Consider the following 20,279-nt stretch of genomic DNA (forward strand, 5'->3'; position numbering starts at 1 on the left):
TTGTATTTTATTTAAAACTATCATCGTAGAAGTGGACAGCACCGACCAAAATCCTCTGTGTACAGGAAAAAAAAATTCTCTGCAAAATACTGTACATTTTGATGTGCAGAGGAGTATATCCTTTCAATTTTTTACTAACGACTTTCATCCAATAAACAAAAACAAAATATTGGAAAAAACAAAACAAAACACAAACTCTTTTCTCAACCATAAATCGACATAAATCTCTATGTTACTGCTCTTTTAACTTAGCATAGTAATACTCAAAATGGCTACAAGCACAATGTGTTTGTGCATTTTATACTTTGGCTTAATTAAATACAAGACTTCAGGTCTGTAGCTAAATTATGCAGCAACATTGGTGATAAAGAGGTGCAAACTGTGCCGCTATAAACACCTCACAACAACACTCATACCTGATACCTCAAACATCTTGGGGGAAAAAAAAAAAAAGAAAAAAAAAAAGTCCTCATGCAGGCTCTACACTGAAAATTACAGCAGAGTAGGCATATTGCACATTGCGTACACCTTATGGTTCAAAGTGCTGCACCAATCTCATCAAGTCTCTTCAAATTAAAAACGTTTCCTTCAGTGTATTCTGTTATGTTCAAGAGAATCAGATCACCATATCTTATCCCTTCCTCCCCAAGAATGACTAAATATTGAAAACCATCATCTGTCAAAGCACGGCGCAGCGCAGGGGTAGTGCATGCTGACTTGGTATGCCCTGTTGGGAATGTTCGTCTTTGGGTCCAGAGAGGCGCTGATGGCTTGGGTGTTGCCGTGCTGGGGGCCGTTCGCAGCCTGCAGGCTGGCGGTGGAGCAGCTGAGGTAGGAGGAGGGTCTGTGGTTCGGGGCCAGGCCCGGCTGGGGGGCCTGCTGGGGATACTCCACGCTTGGCCTCTGCAGGTACTGTGACACAGTGACTGTCTGGCCAGAACTGGGGTACACTGTCTGGCCCTGCTGCTGCTGCTGCTGGCACTTTTGCTTGCTGGCTTCTTTGACATCACTGTCATGTGCACTGGAGGGAAAAAAAGGACAAAGAGTTGCACTGTTGTTTAATGAGATGAGTCACTGCTATAAGATGAACACTGACGTGTGGTGTGCAACGTATAGGCTACTGTCCAGTGTACTGTGTTTGAGATCCGATTGTCCTTGTGAAACATGTGTCATCGTAAGTTGTCAGTATCTGAATCACTGTCATTGAAATAAATTGCTCGATTTAACTGCTCCGAGCGATTGGAGTCATTTATACGAGCTGTTATGAGCACGTATGCAAGATGGCATCATCTGAGTGACAGCTTGATACACACATGAGTAGTTTCTCGGCACATGGGACTAGGTTGTCCCACGTGTAGCCTGTGAGGCGCTGCAGCCGCGGTGGCCATGTCGGGGACAGGTGGAGGATGAGGCGAGAGGCGGACGCACACGCAGCAGCCACCAGTGAGGGTGCAAAACACAAAAACACATGATCTGAAGAAAAGGACAAAGAAAACCACAGACCCAGCAGTTAGCATAAATATTAATACAACTTTTTGGGGGGTAAAGACAGCATATTTTTTTAAGTAGCTATTCAACAGACTAAAATCAAATTTATTCTTCCCACTAGCCTATCTGTTATTGAAAATGTCAATTTAGATGAACCAACATCTTAGTTTTACAGTTGCTTATCCCACTGACCTACATGAGCTTGTAGCTGAATCCATTTTGATAGAAGACTACACCCTCACTCCTGCTAAAGCTAACGAGCAGAGTAGCAGCAACTCAGCATGTGACTTATGAAAAATGTGATTTGACATGGTTAAATTAGCTTTAAATCTATTAAATTGTAGATCAATATAAATACTTAAAGAAGATGCACAGACAGAAAAACGCACGAGGCTCCACCTAGTGGTACTCATGAGCCTCCAACTGGCCAAAGTCCCAAAAAATTGGCCTTTAATTTCATTTTATTGCAAACAACAGCTATATACAGAACACATTACATGGATGTAAAAAAAAATTGCTTTAGGAAAATAATTTGCCAGTGTTTAGTCACATAGAGCGACATGACATGATGTTTGACATGGCGCGAGGCGAACGTTAGCGCAGTGCAGTTGGATTTGGACTCAGACATTGATTTTTAGCAGCAGAATTAGTGGAATTTTTAACTGGCTCTGAGGTCGCTGCAGAGAAACAGCTGTTTCTGCACCTCCTCCTGCTGATTTGTAACAAATTATTTGGAGCTCTGATTAATAAATGCAGGCATATTCTTTGATTTGGAACAGCAGCCTTATGTTGCTATTTAGCTTTCCAGGGACGTATTGCGTAGTTAAATCGGTGAATGTTAATTTATGAAAAATGCATATCTGCAACAGGAGGTGGTACTCAGGAAAATTGGTTTGGCACATGGTGTGAAAAGTTTGGGAACCTCTGACGCAGGTATGCGAAATAAAAATGCATTAAATAAAATGAAAAGGTTGTTAGTGTTAAGCAGCTTGTCGAGCAATCCTAAAACTTGCAGTGTGCATGGAGACATAGAAGTGAGCCTATTGTGAACTATTTGCACATCTGCCACATGTTTTTGATTCGGAGTACGCATTTTCTCCCACTTTTTACTCTCAGGCTCTTCTGATCACATACTGAGAGACACCTGTAAGAGTTAACAGTCCAAATACAACGTACCTTGCAAGGAAACCTCCAGGAAGTAATCAGCATACTTGGCCAAGTATATTTTCGTCTTCTCCAGGCAGGTCATGGGCCAGCCATCATGCAGATCACCCTCATGGACAGCGATAGACAGGTAGTATTCAATGAAATGAGCAGCTGTCGGGAGGTAGAGGTTCCACTGGAAGGTCTCCAGCAGGAGCAGCTCCATGTGCAGTAAACCCTGCTTAGTCAGGACCAGGTTCATGGAGCTCATGCAGGCCAGGCTGTTCAGGGTCTCCAGCTTTGGTACACGGTCTTCCCTCTCCTCAAATTTACCTACAGCAAAGAGGAATTGGATCTGTGACACCAATGCAAGAGACTAACTAGCCCAAAAGTTGGATTACAGCTGCACACTTACTGGCCAAAAGAAGACAGGAGAGCGAGACCATGTGAAGCTGCTGAACCGTGACGTCATAGCGGTCCATGAAGAGGTCGAGCAGGTAGACGGCCAGGTGTCTGGCTGCAGGACACAGCCTGAAGCGGTTGCTGACGATGGCGATGAGGTCCGCAAAGTAGCGTCTCAGGTTGAGCTGAGGGGACTGACCTTTGTAGGAGGGCAGCTTCAGCTCCTGTTAGACAACACGTCTCATTTGAGATCTCAGGAACACGTCTTTCATTGTCACTTCATTCTTTTTTCGTACTATGAATAAACAGAATTTGCACAAACACGCAAGATCCCCAACACCAAAATGTGCTTGAAATAATTCAGAACCTGGAAGAAGTAATTTTTAAATTGTAAAATGTCTTTCATGATATTTAGTGGAAAAATTATTTTAAAAAATTATAAATGGGGGGAAAAAATAAGGGATCAAAAACATTTGCATATATTTAAAATTATCATCATTTAAACCGCTTAATTTGTATCAGCATAGAAATATGACATGCTACGACACCTATAGCTCAAACTGAAGAATGACATTTCAAACTAACTTTTTCCATGCTTGCACTTTTTGATTTACAGTGGGTACGAAAAGTATTCAGACCCCTTTAAATTTTTCACTCTTTGTTTCATTGCAGCCATTTGCTAAAATCAAAAAAGTTCATTTTATTTCTCATTAATGTACACTAAGCACCCCATCTTGACAGAAAAAAACAGAAATGTAGAAATTTGTGCAAATTTATTAAAAAAGAAAAACTGAAATATCACATGGTCATAAGTATTCAGACCCTTTGCTCAGTATTGAGTAGAAGCACCCTTTTGAGCTAGTACAGCCATGAGTCTTCTTGGGAATGATGCAACAAGCTTTTCACACCTGGATTTGGGGATCCTCTGCCATTCTTCCTTGCAGATCCTCTCCAGTTCCGTCAGGTTGGATGGTGAACGTTGGTGGACAGCCATTTTCAGGTCTCTCCAGAGATGCTCAATTGGGTTTAGGTCAGGGCTCTGGCTGGGCCAGTCAAGAATGGTCACAGAGTTGTTCCGAAGCCATTCCTTTGTTATTTTAGCTGTGTGCTTAGGGTCATTGTCTTGTTGGAAGGTGAACCTTCGGCCCAGTCTGAGGTCCAGAGCACTCTGGAAGAGGTTTTCTTCCAGGATATCTCTGTACTTGGCCGCATTCATCTTTCCTTCAATTGCAACCGGTCGTCCTGTCCCTGCAGCTGAAAAACACCCCCATAGCATGATGCTGCCACCACCATGTTTCACTGTTGGGATTGTATTGGGCAGGTGATGAGCAGTGACTGGTTTTCTCCACACATACCGCTTAGAATTAACACCAAAAAGTTCAATCTTGGTCTCATCAGACCAGAGAATCTTATTTCTCATAGTCTGGGAGTCCTTCATGTGTTTTTTGGCAAACTCTATGCGGGCTTTCATATGTCTTGCACTGAGGAGAGGCTTCCGTCGGGCCACTCTGCCATAAAGCCCCGACTGGTGGAGGGCTGCAGTGATAGTTGACTTTGTGGAGCTTTCTCCCATCTCCCTACTGCATCTCTGGAGCTCAGCCACAGTGATCTTTGGGTTCTTCTTTACCTCTCTCACCAAGGCTCTTCTCCCACGATTGCTCAGTTTGGCTGGACGGCCAGGTCTAGGAAGAGTTCTGGTCGTCCCAAACTTCTTCCATTTAAGGATTATGGAGGCCACTGTGCTCTTAGGAACCTTGAGTGCTGCAGAAATTATGTTGTAACCTTGGCCAGATCTGTGCCTTGCCACAATTCTGTCTCTGAGCTCCTTGGACAGTTCCTTCGACCTCATGATCCTCATTTGCTCTGACATGCACTGTGAGCTATAAGGTCTTATATAGACAGGTGTGTGCCTTTCCTAATCAAGTCCAATCAGTTTAATTAAACACAGTTGGACTCCAATGAAGGAGTAGAACCATCTCAAGGAGGATCAGAAGAAATGGACAGCATGTGAGTTAAATATGAGTGTCACAGCAAAGGGTCTGAATACTTATGACCATGTGATATTTCAGCTTTTCTTTTTTAATAAATTTGCACAAATTTCTACATTTCTGTTTTTTTTCTGTCAAGATGGGGTGCTGAGTGTACATTAATGAGAAATAAAATGAACTTTTTTGATTTTAGCAAATGGCTGCAATGAAACAAAGAGTGAAAAATTTTAAAGGGGTCTGAATACTTTCCGTACCCACTGTATTTCAGCACCCACCACACTCACTTTGTATCGCAGCGCCTGGTACATATCTGCAGCAAGTTGTCCCTTCCACCATTGGTCCTCTAGCTCCATTTAGCACAGTGCTTTGGAAACCTCGGAAAGAGAACACATGGGAAAGGATATCAATCCAGTTGGTGCTGAAGATGCTGCGCACATGAAGTGGGGGAACTCAATTTGTGACAGACAATGACACTTTCAAACTCGCAACAGCCGAGTGGAGCACCGTGATCTGTCGCCCTTCGGTCATTGTGTTCCTCTAATCAGGAAACTTTAAATAAAAGTTCCTGATGACACTTTAAAAGTGGAGACTCACCCAATGAGCACATGTAGGGGATTTTGCGGGCAGTTTCACTGAAGTAAACTTCAATTCAAACAGCCGAACATGCTTTGCTCGCACTCATTGTTGTAGTCAGCCTCCAGCTCAGCAGCACGAGTTCAGCAAACACCGCTGGTGCGTTCAAGTGCTGCCGGACACACCAACTTCATTTCGGATAACCAACTGAAAGGAAGCCGAGAAAACGGATAATTGAGGTTTAGCGGGTGAAAAGCACAAAATAACGTTAGTAAACTACATTTTAGCTATTGACTTAGCACATGTTGTCATGTTTTAATTTTGTCCTTTCTCCTAAAGAAGAAAAGTCGTCATTCGCATGTCATTGTTAAAATCTAAAAATTGACTTTTGATGGAATGCAGTTTTTACCCAAAAATATTTACATCCAAATTTCTGCTGTCTCCCAGAGGAAACCACCAAAGTGTAAGAGTAGTTTTGGATAAACACCTGAAAGCATCACTATTCTCAGGACTGGTCGTGCACAGGACGCAGCCAATTACAAATAAGTATAAAAACGGTCAACATCCAATCACTGCGCAGCCTGGCTACTTTCCTAATTCAGCCAATAGCCGATAAAAGGGAATTCTAGTCTATAATTTGTTAATATCCAGATTTTTAGAGCCAGATATGACTCCATATTGTAATTCCATTGACGTTTGTAATTAAATTGGCAGCTAAAACAATCAAAAGGAAACACTTTCCTGGTAACCTTCACTGGTAACCTTTCATTTACTTTGCACACTGGAAGCTCTGATTGAATATAGACATTACTGTACATATTGTCAGATTTCCAAACAAGCAATATATCTTGAAACAAAAGTCTTTGCATTTTGCATAAAATAAAAAACCCTTTTTCCTAATTCATTGCACCACAGGATTTATCACTTATGGATAAAAAGCGTTTTTACAACAGTGTTGCATATTTGCAGGTACAATAATGCAAAAAGAAAAAGACCCTCAGCTTGTTTACTCTTTGGTAATCCAGATATTAGCCAGGTCAATGTGATCTAAAACAAGCTGGGGATTTTACATTTTTCATTAAGATCTGATAAACTGCTTTTATTCCTGTTTAATTTTACTTCAGTATTGACTCAAGCAAGGTCGCATTTAGGGGTAAAATAAAATAAGGAGAACAGATAACCCTATTTGTTTAAAACTGTTTTTCTCTGTTTTTTTTGTATGACAATCATCTATCAACGAGTCACTCTGAGCATCCTAATTCTCTGGTTTATCGACTGAAAATGTGAGCAAATCCATTACTGTGGTGCCTTAAATGTATGATGCAAATCTGAGAAAGGAGCAGAATGAGTGTAGGGATGGAAGTGTGTCTGGGTGCACACCTGTGAAGAAACTATGAACTGTAATTGTGTCTTATTTCCTTTTCCTGTCCCCCAGGGTCAGTCTGACCCGCATCCTAAAATCTAAAACAATACAAACATCTTTGTGTACTTGGTTTATATTTGATCTATATATGTATTTCTTCCCCTGAGAAGCCCTGCCTGTTAGTTTTTATGCTGAAAAAATATTTCCATGGGTCATTTATATTTTTCAGCACAAATCCAAAATGGGTCAGTTTGCCCCAGCAGCGCGGCGCCATTAAATTTGACCCAGATAGGTCAAAAGCAACATCAGTGTTCCCCGTACTTCAAGAGCAGAGGGACTTTCATGTAATTCACTGCAGCAGGTTAACAGAAAAAAAAAAGTAATTATGGTGAGAAGGCAGAGCAAAATTGTTTATTTATATGTATCATTTAAAAAAAAAAACTGATGCATTGCTTTACAGCTAAGTGCATTCCGGCAGAAATTAAGCCAATAGGAACCAAGATAAAATGAGTTTTATCAAGTGATTAAAGCATAAAAATGGTGTGGACTCATCTGTATTTATGGAGCCATTATGCACATAATCAGTCCTTATCTGGGAACAATGGAGCAGTCACAATGCTCCTCCTGTAAAGGACTGGCATAAATAATGGAAGATATAACTTAACAGCCATTTAAATGTACATAACTTCATATAATTTGCATTTCTTTGTAGTGTCTGAAAAAGTGGTGCAAAGTCAATATAAATTGGACTAAAACAGGCATCACAGTGCTTCCATGCTGTGATCAAACAAGAAAAAGAGCAGTCCAGAGAGTGTGGCTGTATGCAGGGGGTGAGCCTTAAGAGGATTGGTAATGCTAACAGCTCTGTTGTCGACACTGTTGAGGTGGCGGGTCGTTCCGTTCTTAATGGACTAGAACTGTCTCCCACAGGAAACAAATGGCGTCCCGGGTGGAGGGAAGCGGTGGCCGGCCTTTCAGTGCTTCTCTTCCCCCCTGTGTCATGCAGTTCCTGGTTGGAGGAGCAGCTGGCAGCCTTTTGACCTGCTTGGGAGTGTGAATAACACACTGCTGACTCTTTCTCAGAGTCATTGGACAGAAATACCAAAGCAGAGGTTGTAAACAATCGTTATGTTATTGACCCTCCACTGGACCAGCATCATGCAGCTTTTTAGGTTTGTTTACTTCTAAAATATTCTGCTCACGCCAAATCTCTTGAATGACTCAGCTGGTTTCTAAATCTGATTCTTTTTGTTGTATGAGATATTCATTGGTAACAGAAAAGCTCATCTTGACCTTATCTTAGTTTTGTTGGCAGCACAAAGGACCCTCTGCCCATAGACTCATCCACATGAGATTTAATCACAAACTAGATAACAGATTTGTGGTTATTTCTGACGCAGTTCATGATTAAGCTCTAATGGTTAATGTGTAGGGTAATGCAAGCAGTACAAAGGGTAATTTGGTCCAACACTTAAAAAGTCATAAAATACGTGTTTAACTTCAACTTTATGAAGCTATATGTTAAAGTTACTTAAGTAAATAAATATGTTTTCACACATTCCTGTAAAACAGTCTCATTACAGGTCAGTGTGTGTGTGTTAATCTGCAGTCTTGATGCAATAAAGGGTGTCATATTTACCAAACTCAGGCCAAGTGGGCTATTTTTACACAGAAGTATGTTCTTGAAGAGCAGCCCTTCACTATGTGTTGAGTGCTGGACACACACAAAGTACATGCACTCAGCTTCTCTTAGGCAGAGCACAGGTAACCTAGAGTTTTACTTCTTTTGCAGGATAATGGGCTTTAAAATGAGTTCTGTAATCTGTCCCTGCCTGGAATAATGACAAGAGAAGGAGATTAAGGAAGTGCTTTGTCTGTAAAATGTTTCAGTGAACAACAGGATGATCTGATTAATTTACAAATGGTATGAAGGGTGTCAGAGGGCACCCTGAACGCACACAGTGGATTACTTGAAAACCTATATCTACCGCATGTGTCACTACGCCAACACAAACATACAATACATTTTACCCCTGGTACCGGTTGAGCCTGGGTTCAACACAGAACCACAGGTATAGTTAACTATAACTAATATAGTTATAGTTAACTTCACTTCCTGTCTCAGTCAACACCCTTATCAGTTCCTAAAAGTCACTTATGCAGGTGTATTGATTTTTTATTTTTTATTTGCCATGGTGAATGAACTACATGAAACTAATAAAATAAATGATAAATAAAATGTATATAAATGATATAAGAATTACCAGGACCGTGTTTCTCCAAGAGAGAGGAGCAGGAGGATGGAGAGACTGAGGCGCAGCATGAGGAGGCAGCAGAGCTCAGAGAGGATAGTCTGGCTCAAAGGGCAAGACACTTTATTCTGTGTAAAAATATATATTGAATGAATGTTTCCTGTTTTAAGGCAGAACAGAATCACTAAGTGTGACATTTACATTTTTATGTTCTGCCTAAAATGTAACATATGCCTTAACATGTTCCTAAAACATTAAAATGCTGTTTATGCTTATGCTGTTGTTTTTATTTTGAATTAAATATGCACAGAAAACAAATCAGGGCTTCAGAGATCAGTTTGAAAATGGCTGACTGCAAAGTAACATTTGAAATCCCACTTTATGCCGAATAGATTATTTTTTATTTTAGATATAAAATAAAATGTGAAAAGTACAGATTAGCCTATTTCGGTTTATAGACATTTAAATTTTGCAAAATTCAAATATTAGACTATTTCTTTACTTAGACTATTATTTGTCTGTATCTGTATGAGATATCCGTCACTATACGAGACATTCATCAGACGTCATACACAGGAGCCTGTACCCACCAAAGTCCATGTTATTAGAGCATGTTTTAATAAATAAACATTATACTCTATACTCATAGTACCTGGGTCAGATACAGTGCTGGGGGGTGCAAAAAACTACTTTTTCCGGCAGCCTTTATTCGGATATATTTTGTGTAAAGGTGTCAGTTGACCGTGACATTTATAAATTTGGTCATGAAGCAGTAAATGTGACGGAGGTGATCCACCCTCACCACTTCATGTTCATTTGATGCAAACACACTTCATTTAGGAAAGAGTTCCTATTCTTGTTTGCCTAAAATGTTTTTTTTTAATTTTTTTTTTACTCTACTGTTTTGGGGGTTGTTTTGTGTTACGTTAAAAAATAAAAAAAAAAGTGAATAGTCCACATAAAAGGCACCCGAGCGCACGGAGAGCCGCTCGGCGTCGGTGTGTAGCTGCAGGCCCGGGACAGGCTAAAGGCTAAAGGAGCTCAGAGAGGCTGTAATCCCCGGATGGAACCATCATGGCTGCCACTCGCTGAGCTGTCAAGCTCACCACAAAAGAAAAGGTAAAAAAAAAAAACCCGATACAACTACACGAACAACCCCAGCTTTATTATTCATTTACGTCAACCGGCGGGTTTATCTGCGGTAATAACTCGATGCGGTGTTTTGTACCAAACGGATGGGGTGCAACTTTGCTGCCACGCTTTGTGTTCCTCAAGTTATTTCGTCTTTGGAAGCTCTTGTGCGTCACGTTAGTTCAAATCACACAAAAGGTGCATCAGTTTTCATAGTCAGCCCAGTTACTAAATAACACGGCGCCTTTTGACGCGAGAGCAAAGAGGTTGCAACGCGTGGTCGCCGTGATAGTTTAGCGAAACTTAAATCCCAAAGCGATTGTTGCTCGTCACGAAGCCAGCCTTGATCACTTTGTTGTGGTCAAGTCAGACTGCACAATGGCCGTACGATCCCCCCACGGATCTGCCACTAGAAAGTGCCAGCTCGGTCTCTTCGGCTTTTAGTGCATTTGTTTTGGTTTTGGTGAAGTTTTTTTTTTTTTTTTTTTTTTTTAATTGCACCGCCCACCGTATCGCATTTAATTGTGTTTTAATGCGAGACATGACGTTCACAAACCGAACAGGTGAGCTGAAGTGCAGTTTTCCTGCACCCGGTGGCTGATACGAAACTGGTGGAGGTGTTTTATTCCTGATCTGAGTGGGATTCATTCTCATCCACAGAGAGGCTTTTTGAACCAGCAACAGGTTGACTTGGAGTTAAATAGCATGCAGACCAGGACAGTGAATGCAGCTCCTTTTCTATGGGCTTACTGTGAAATAATGAAACAGCATTTTCAGCACAAAGAACATGCTGGGTCTTATCAAAGCACAACAAAAGTATTTGTGAGGAGGCACGCTTTGTTTTTCATTTTTCGTTTTTTGTTTATGCCATGTGTTTTTCTGCTCTTTCAGGAACCTGACAACCCATGGATTCTGTGGATGTGTGTGCAGCTACCTCTGCAGGAGATAAGGGCCGGCGAGTCGACAAGAAGAATAGAGATTGGAACAAACGGCTCCACCTCAGGAAGACTGCCGTTCAGCCCCCAGCTATGCAAACCGAAGATAAGCGAGGACCAAAGACAACAGCAGAGGAGCGGGAGCGGAGCACAGTGTGGCCTTCATCAAAGACGCCCCCTCGAGATGCACAAGAAAGCCAGCGCAGGACAAATGACAGCGGAAGTACACTCAGGTTCGCGTGCACTCAGTGCAAGGACAACTCGGAATATGTTCCCAAAGACTTAGCCAGACACTTTGAGGAAAAACACAGAGAGAGTCCACCAGTTTTCTCCTGTCACAAGTGTACCTTTAGTACACACGACTTCTCCTACCTTCAGGTTCATCTATTAAGCCACAAGGACACTTTTTCTAGTTGCAGCATTTGTAATGACAACGTTCAACGCACGTGGCCTGAATTCAGCGCACACTTGACTATGTGTCACTGCCCAAATGGCAAATATTCATGTGAAATGTGCCAGAAATTCTCCACAGGTGATGTTCGAGTATTTTTAGAGCACATGTTTGTACATAATTTGGACCTGGAAGGAGCTGATGATGTTGATGTATCGCTGCACACAAAGGACAAGAATCAATTGTCGACCACTCAGACTTTACGTTGTCAGCACTGTGGCTATGAGGCATCTCAGAAATGGTTGATCACTAAGCACATTAAAGCTGTCCACGTTTGCCAGAATGGTAACCAGAGGAAGAAGAAGAAGAAGGAGGTTCATTCCATAGCAAAGAAGCCAAATGACACGATTCCCAAAACGAAGGCCAGATTAACAAGAAGTGCAGTCAGGGAAATGTGCTGGCTGACTCAGGACTGCTTGTCTCTGCCAGGGAGAGAATTCCTGGATAAATACTGCCATCTGTCAGATCCACAAACAACTCTAGAGGAAACTCAACAGTTTCTGATGAAATCTGTCGCCGGGGAAACCGGTGACCAAAAATGGACCAAGGCTCTTAAAACCGTTTTGTCAAATGTCCCTCAAGATATGAATCTTCACCCCAAGTCGGAGAATGGCATCATGACGAACTCGTCGGATCTGACTGTCCTGACAGTCAAGAACAAGATAACTGTTGCTCAGAACGGTGCTACATATGCCAAAAGGTTGAAAATGATGGCATCATCAGAAAAGGAAACTGTCTCCTCTGAAAGCACTGCTGGGGATGCTCAGTGTGCTCTCGACCAAAACGAAAGCCAATCGAATTTGAACGACCGCGCACCTTGTCCACAGGCTGAAAACAAACTACATAATGACGTCTCAGTGTCAGGCAAGAATGAATCTGAGTGCACTCGGATGCAGGAAAACAGAGAGAATCAGGAATTAAAGACTGGTCAGGTAATAGAGGAAAGTAGTAAAAAACTGGAGGGGCCTGTGCATGACAACGGGATTTGTATTCCCAGTGATCTGAAGTTGACAAATGAGTGTGAAGAGACATCTATTCATAAAGCCCTACCAAAAAATAAGAAACAAAATCGACGGCGGAGAAGAAGAAGCAGATTTAACAGGAAAGGTAAAAGATCGCCAGGACAGCCCTTAAAGATAGTGTTGAAGAAGAATCCCGTGAAGGAGAAGCAGTGGGTGTCGCAAAGCTCCGTGTCTCCATCAGCAGGTGGTTCGATAGACGGCCATGATGGACAGCCAACTCCTCACGCAGCGACGGAGGAGACGGTACAGATTCTCCAAAATGTGCAGCCAACAGAAGCACACCAGAAGAAATGGACCAAAGGTTCCAAGACTGATCTTAATGACCCATCTGAAGCCATTAGTTCAATTCTACAATCAAAGCCAGGCGAGGAACTCGCCTCCAGTTGCGTCGCGAAGCCAGTGGGATCTAAAAATACGACCGGAAACATGCCGGCCGTGCTCAAAGGCTCGACGCCGACGCATCAGGAAATGCAGGTTGACGCAAAGAAGTCACCGCAGTTCTTGGAAAGTGAAGTTGACAAGAGCACATCAGCTGGCAGGACGAGGCAGGCGGATCCGAGGGATGCATCAGCGACTGAAGCAGGGATGTTCCCCGAAAACGTAGAGCTACAAACATCTCACAGCGGCACCGACTGCAATGTGTCAGAGGATAAGAAGAGTTCAGCCGCTGATGGAGTGACTCTTCATAGCAGCACGTCTCTCCCTGTTCCCCAACCTGTCATTACACCACAGGGTAAGACGGCAAATTATACTTTCTGCATAGACTCAGTGACGACAGATTTAACACACAATGGCAGTTTCTTGACATTGATTTGAGCTTCAAGAGCAAAGTGTTTGGAAGTTTTGGGTGTATTTCACCTTTTTATCTTACAGGTGAGATAATCGTGGAAGATCCCCGCCTTGCTCTCTCAGTAGAGCGGAGTGAGCGCCGTGTCGAAGGGATGAGAGCTGGAGAAGTTCCCGCTGAACCCCTCGGCAGCATCCGTTTCCCTGCCGACAAAGCCATCCAACAGGAGCCCTCAGCCGCCTCCAGCCACCGGTGGCAGCCCGCCCCAAAGCACCTGGAGAGGACCCTGAAGCTAGTAGCCATAAATTCCTCTCAGCTGGTGAAGCGTCCAGCGGGAGACCAGCCTGTCGTGGTGCTAAATCACCCAGACGCCGACATCCCCGAGGTGGCCCGGATCATGGAGGTCGTCAACAGGTACAGAGGAGAGGTGCAGAAGGTCGTCCTGTCACGCAGGACTCTGAATGCTCTGTCGGCTTCGAGCGGCGACGTCCCCGAGACGAACGACCCAACGAATGCCCAAACTGAAGCCGCGTGGCGCGGCGACAACTCCGTGCAGGAGAGGTTCAGTTTGAAGTTGAAACTTCGTAGGTTGAGCAGGAAAAAGTACGAAGTAGTGGGTGCGGTGTCTCCCGGCAGGGACACCGCGAGGAAGTTTCGCTGCTGGTTCTGCGGGAGGATGTTCACGCGTCGGGACCTCTGGATGGTCCATCGGCAGCGGCATCTGATGGAGTGGAAAATGCCAAACTGTGAAAACTCGTAATTGTCGCACACACTGGATGAAAAACAGATATTCTGGAGAAAAAGTAACTTTGCAATACATCAAAACAATAATGGAAACTGTTTTTTTTTTTTTAAAGTCTTAATTATGATTGGTTGTTTTTGAGGAGAATGAAAGCATTGTGCGAGGGTTCACATTCTCAGGGGAATCTGAGCATTTACCTGTTGTCTCTCCCAGTTTGAGTATCTTGATACGAAGTCTTTGTAGATTGTTTGTAAAGCCACAAGTGGAAGTGGCGTTCATAATTTACTCGTTTGTATTGTTTGTATTTTGTCTACACAATAGCTTTATTTAAGGTGATTCAAGTACACTGTCGTATGGAATCTTTTATAGAACACTGTAATGTGTATATTTGCCATACCATCTGTTTAATGGATCAGTTTATGTACGGGTAGGCAAAACAGTGTGGTAGCTGTCATATTTATGTTTCTGGAATGGGACGCAGAGACCCACGAGTTACTCAGATATACCAAAACTGTGTGTTTAAGAAAAAAAGAAAAAAAGAAAAGACAATAAGCTGTTTTATTCAACATTTATTTATGACTCTTAGGTTTAGCCTTTATATGCTTTCTTTATGCTTTTTCTGCCATTAGAAGATGTGTAAATTTTCTTTTTGTATAAACTCCAAATTATGTTCAAATATATTATTATCTGGAAGAGATATATTTTCATGCAGTGGGAGCTGATATCCCTGAAGACACGATTAATTTGAAAAAGTAATCCTGTGTTTTGTGATGTCGATGACACGCTGATGAAATCATTTCTTAACAAATATAGATTTTTTTTTTTCAACTTAAAGAGGTTTAGATGATTTGATCACGTGTTTGCTTTTTCCTCTTATTTGACTTGAAATGATAATGTTATCTTTTAATTGCACTATGAAAGGAGGGTTTATATTTCCCGTTACCTCACCTTATCAGGCCGAAGCCGATGACAATCTCAACCAGTGTCCTACTGTGGCTCAACATTTGTCTGTGTGTGTGTGTGTGTGTGTGTGCGTGTGTGTGAAGGACCATTGGTTAAACGTACCTAAATTGTGCACAAATTCCTGTTTCAATGAGTGTCAATAATTATTTTTAATTCAGAAAAAAGTTTTGTAAATGTACATAGTCCCACTGGAGGTACTGTAAAATATGACCTGAGAAGTTTCACCAAGTGCCTGGGAATTATCCATATGCAACAAAATGTGCACCAGTATGATAGCATTACTTGTTGAACAGAGAATAATTGAAAGTGTGTGTCACTTCCTGGTGACATTTTGTGGAGACTGAAGATATGAGCGGAGCTCTAAAAGGCAAGAAAAGACTTTTATTAAAACAAAATATACAACTTTGTTTTTTCGCTCCCCAAAGACGCTGTCATAAACTTTTGTCTACCTGCTTCTTTCTGCTAAAGCAACACTGTTTCATTCCTTTGCATTAATTTCAATACACTGTTTACTGACTGAGCATTAAAAAAAACCTAAAAAAAACATTGAATAAAACACAAGTTAAAAATTCTTCTGGAGTCGGTGCTGTTTCAGCTCTGCATTGCCAGCAGTGCAGACGTGTCCGGCTTCCAGTCCTGCTGACAGGACCGCATGCGGGTCAACGGTGAAGGAGGAGAAAAGCACCACATGACGGGTCTATTGCTCTGGCACTACAGGTGCTTTCGGAGGGACTATTTCACTGTTCTCAGGAGGATGGGCGGGGTTTCCCCTTTTTTTTTGTTGAACCTGTGCTGTCTGGGTCACATGATCCCTTAAATCCCCGCTGCTGTGTCCTGAGGAGGTTAAAACACACCTGTGATTCAGTTTGAATCTGGCTGCTGTGTCTGCTAGAAAACACCTAAACTTCTACTGCAGATGAACAAATGCACAACAAATCATTTTAGGAATCCCAAAAATGGCAAATATTTAGCCATATTTTTGAAGGCAACACAAAAAAAAAAATCATAGCAAAGTTATAAAATTGTATAATTAAAGGTGTCACATCTCCCTTATTTCATTTTTGATGCAAGAAACAGGGTTATTGATCACCACAGTTTAACGTAAGCTAATTCTATATATTTGACAGTACTCATACTACAGTAGGCAGAAATAAAACAAAGTAGAAAATGTCTGAACATGATGTGACTGAAATATTTACAACATTAACTCAGTAATTATCACAAGCGGGGACACGTGTTGTGTCAAGATAAAGCTCTCAGAAAAAAACCCCTCAATTTGTATCACGAGAGGAACTATTTTTCCTTATCAGTGTTGCATTGTGTCAAACATCACTTTTCAGGATGACAACCTCAATAATCGTACACACAGCAACACTTATGATGTAATTATTTGCTCATGTTGATAAATAATGTGAACAGCATAGACAAGATAATGATAACACTGCTAATTTGTTGCCTCGGTGCATGCTGGGAAGCCCTCAGACACGCCTGCTCCCATGTTGATGAGGTTCTCTTCCACACCTGCGTTAGACACAGCGGTCAGGTCTGGATTAGCACACAGCTGCGTTTGAAACCCCTGAAACTTCAGGTGTTAGTTGGACCCGTATTAAACCGCAGTTGAGCGACTTGGATGCTAAGTGACAGAGCAACAGGCCCAGTGGCTCCTGTAAAGAGTGGTCTGACAGTACACACAGAGCACTGCGGTGTACCGCTCCAACCACTCCACTGTCCGCCGTCAGTGAGGTCATCTAGGGCTTCACAGGGTAGCACAACTTGGTGGCGTCCTTGGAGTTGCTCTGAGTGTCAATCAGCACCAGGGGATTCTTCTGGTGGTTCTCAATGATGTGGGAGACGCTGCTGAAGTACTGAATATATATATATAAAAAAAAGAAGAACGCATCGCTAGCGTGAAGAAAAAAAACAAACTGATGAAAACAGGTGACGTTGTTGCTTAAAACAAATTTGCAATTATACAATCATATTCATCATCATTTTCTGCCTTTAAAGATTTGTGCAAATTTAATTAATAAAGCAGTCCACTTCCTGATTGTATAACCCAGTTGCAAGCAATTAAATGGGAGAACACTTTTTTTTAAATATCTTATTTAAAGTTCAAGCTGTGTTCGGTATTTCACTGCCTAAATCTGGCATAATTAAGGGAGAACTCGGGTAGGACCACAGGGTTGGACGGATATCAGCCTTTTTCTAAAAATTGGAAATAGGCCTTTTGCACCTGTCACATGTCACCAGAGGCGGCGCCAGGGAGCAGCTTGAGGGTGCTTCACCTTTGACCTAACCCACTTCCTGTGAGCAAGTTTTTTTTGTCTGTCAGTAAATTGGTAATTTAGCATTAGCACCGCGGTTGTGTCATAACGACCGTTCTGGATTTAAATCTGAAACAAAAGTGACTGTGAATCCTGCAGCGCTCATACAGGTGATGTTAATAGGTGTTCATTAAGTTGGTGACGCAATGATAGAAGTCACTGACCAGCACCAATAAAGCCGAGGACGGACATGAGAAAGGAGCCTGCGATTATAAACTTCCCAGAGAGGTCCCAGGACGATGCTTCTTAAAAATATCTGCAGAAAAGTTTTAACTAAAGATGAACGGATTCATATGCGAGCAGTTTTTGAACCGAGAATCAGCAGTGTTGGCTGAAAACACTGTCAGACCGAGAGCCATTGATGCCTTCGCAGTCGACCACAGCAGCAGACGACCAGACGTATCGTTTTATGAAGGTATCGTAACGGTGAGTGCACATTTTTTCCCCGTTTGGTCTAATATAAATTTAATGTCTGATGCTATGTACACTCTTGTGTGTTTGTTAATTGCTGCTTATGTGCAGGTCCTGTCCATGGAGTATCTGTGTGAAAGCTTACATTCAGAGGTGTGTTGTTTACGTAGGCATATGGCACTAGGTGATTTGTGGCAATTCTGGCTTGCCATAGATTTTTTTTTAATTTTTTTTTTTACATACTTATACCTTTACTGCCTCTATTTTTATTCTGGAATTTGTATTGCTTTTGCAGTATCTTCTATGCTGCTGTAACAAAAAAATGTCTCCTTGCAGGATCAATAAAATATATCTATCCATCCACATCCATCCATCCATCCATCCATCTGTCTATTGAAAGTAGAGGTGTGAGTAACACAAATAATGTCGAATAAATTACATTTACTTGCCTCAGCTTTACTGTCCGAGTATTACGTATGCTGGCTCGCTTTCTGTGCCTGATGTCACATACTATTTACTAAAGTATATCATATATTTAACTGTATCGTTTGTCACACTACAGTGCGACTTATTTACTGTTTGCCACATTATTTGGTGTTCAAATGTGAATGTTATGACCTATAATTTATAGAGCCCTCAAATACCTAGTATCATGGTCCATGACATGTTCACTGCAGTCCTCTAACAATCCCACAATGCAATGCATCACGTCTTCGTACAGCTGTCAGTAATGATGCAAAATGACTCATTTCATGCGTGTCCAGCTACAGTCACGCTGTCATGGCTTACTGGGGATCAAATGGCTCCATTTTGGGATGGCAAAGAGCGTTTTGTAAAGCAATGTAGTAATATAGTTGAACATAATTCAGAACTATGCATTTCATGTTTCAATTCAATTGTCCAATATGTCTCCGTTTGTTTACTCTATCTAATTAAGGATGGCCAGGATGTTACCCCACCCTGGTTTAGATACATTGGACAAAAGCAATCACAGCCCCCTTTATAAACAATGAAAATGAGACAAATAAGAGTGCCCCGCTGTACCTCCTCTCCTCTCTTCTCTCTTCCCAGAGCGTACTGCTGAGTGCTCGGTATGAAGCGGATCGGGATGTTGTACACTCTGCACTTGTAAAACACCACTAAAGTATAGGGCTGATGCACATCCTGACCAGAGCTCTTCCTCACCATGAACGCGCCGTCCTAAAACAGAAAATGCTCACAGTCACACCCAGCAGGGTTTTATGGGAAATAATCCAAATGCTGCTCAGTTTGAGGAGGTGTTCATTAAGTTGGTGACGCAACAAAGATTCTCACTTTATTCGAGCGAAACAAGGCCTCGTCAGCCGTCCTGCGGTCACATGCGGTGGCATACCAGCGTTTCTTATAGACGCCTGCAAGCTGAAGAAGAGTGGAGGTCAGACTTATTTCAAACCGTTACTCTTGTCACAAAAGTTTATTTATTTATTCATCTTTACAGTATTATTTTGTCAAAGCACACCTGATCTGGGTCTGTTGATCCATTTTCAGCAGAAACACTTCCTCTCTCAGCTGGTTCTGGGATGACAAACATGATCATTTGTCTCACTTCATGTTAAAAGTACAAAACCGCTGTGAAATGGCTGTTAACCGGCTTTGAAACACAAGAAGGAGCCGCACTTACTGGGGGAGGTAAACTGTGGAAGAGGAATTCTGCCAGAAAACACAAGAGTGCACAGTAAATACACAAGACAAAGCTGGGATTAAAGGCAATTTTCCTCATCTGAGCAGCTCTAGAAATGTTCATATGCAGCATAAATAAAGATGCACAGTGTAAAACTGTACGTTGCACTTCTTACTTTGGTCGTTTCAAGTCCAGTGTGAAAGCTTTCGGAGGAGGTTTCGGGTTTGCATGAACAGCTGGTAGCGTTCGGCCTTTTGAAAATATAGACATACTGAAATTAGCCTGTTTGCTGTTTAGTCACAAAGTGAAGACAACATCCTCCAAAGAAAAATATAAATAAGTCTTTAAACTAATTCAGGGCTAACACTACACTTTTAATGTTCCCTTTTAACTGGAAAATCTGTAAATGATGACTTCTATTTCAATTTAACTGATTAATGTGCATCAGTAAGCACTCCTCTGTACGTGCAGCATATGTATGTTTGTAATTAAATCATCATCGGATAACAGAGGAATCCAGAGCAAAGGAAATGTGTGATTTAATCGTGTTTTGGGGTAAAACTTCATTTATAGAAGTAGACGGCACTAATCGGCTGATTGTCCTGTTTATTAAATGCTCAATCTGAGATGGCTCAAAATGTGAG

The 20,279-nt window shown here is 41.9% G+C and overlaps 2 protein-coding genes across 3 annotated transcripts in view; both read right to left on the minus strand.

Annotated features, from left to right (window-relative positions):
* ccnj (cyclin J) lies at positions 1–9,093 on the minus strand. The gene is made up of 7 exons (XM_069145242.1): positions 7,818–9,093; positions 5,616–5,801; positions 5,306–5,395; positions 3,047–3,257; positions 2,665–2,964; positions 1,314–1,473; positions 1–1,021 (listed from the first exon to the last, which is right to left on the minus strand). Exons 3-7 carry the CDS (start codon positions 5,372–5,374, stop codon positions 673–675), a joined length of 1,089 nt encoding a protein of 362 aa, XP_069001343.1. The 5' UTR covers positions 5,375–5,395; positions 5,616–5,801; positions 7,818–9,093; the 3' UTR covers positions 1–672.
* Positions 9,094–15,601: 6,508 nt separating this feature from the next.
* blnk (B cell linker) overlaps positions 15,602–20,279 on the minus strand; it is a 35,815-nt gene continuing 31,137 nt past the window's right edge. For both annotated transcript variants that reach the window (XM_069145239.1, XM_069145240.1), the window contains 6 exons: positions 19,811–19,886; positions 19,636–19,664; positions 19,474–19,529; positions 19,290–19,373; positions 19,020–19,175; positions 15,602–17,105 (listed from right to left, as the gene is read on the minus strand). In XM_069145239.1, coding sequence (XP_069001340.1) covers positions 16,989–17,105; positions 19,020–19,175; positions 19,290–19,373; positions 19,474–19,529; positions 19,636–19,664; positions 19,811–19,886 — 518 coding nt within the window. In that variant the 3' untranslated portion in view covers positions 15,602–16,988. The remainder of the gene's footprint in view (positions 17,106–19,019; positions 19,176–19,289; positions 19,374–19,473; positions 19,530–19,635; positions 19,665–19,810; positions 19,887–20,279) is intronic.

The sequence above is a fragment of the Embiotoca jacksoni genome, unplaced genomic scaffold, assembly GCF_022577435.1.
Source record: "Embiotoca jacksoni isolate LCO1_2020_lvr unplaced genomic scaffold, fEmbJac1.0.p SCAF_12, whole genome shotgun sequence".
NCBI lineage: Eukaryota > Metazoa > Chordata > Actinopteri > Embiotocidae > Embiotoca > Embiotoca jacksoni.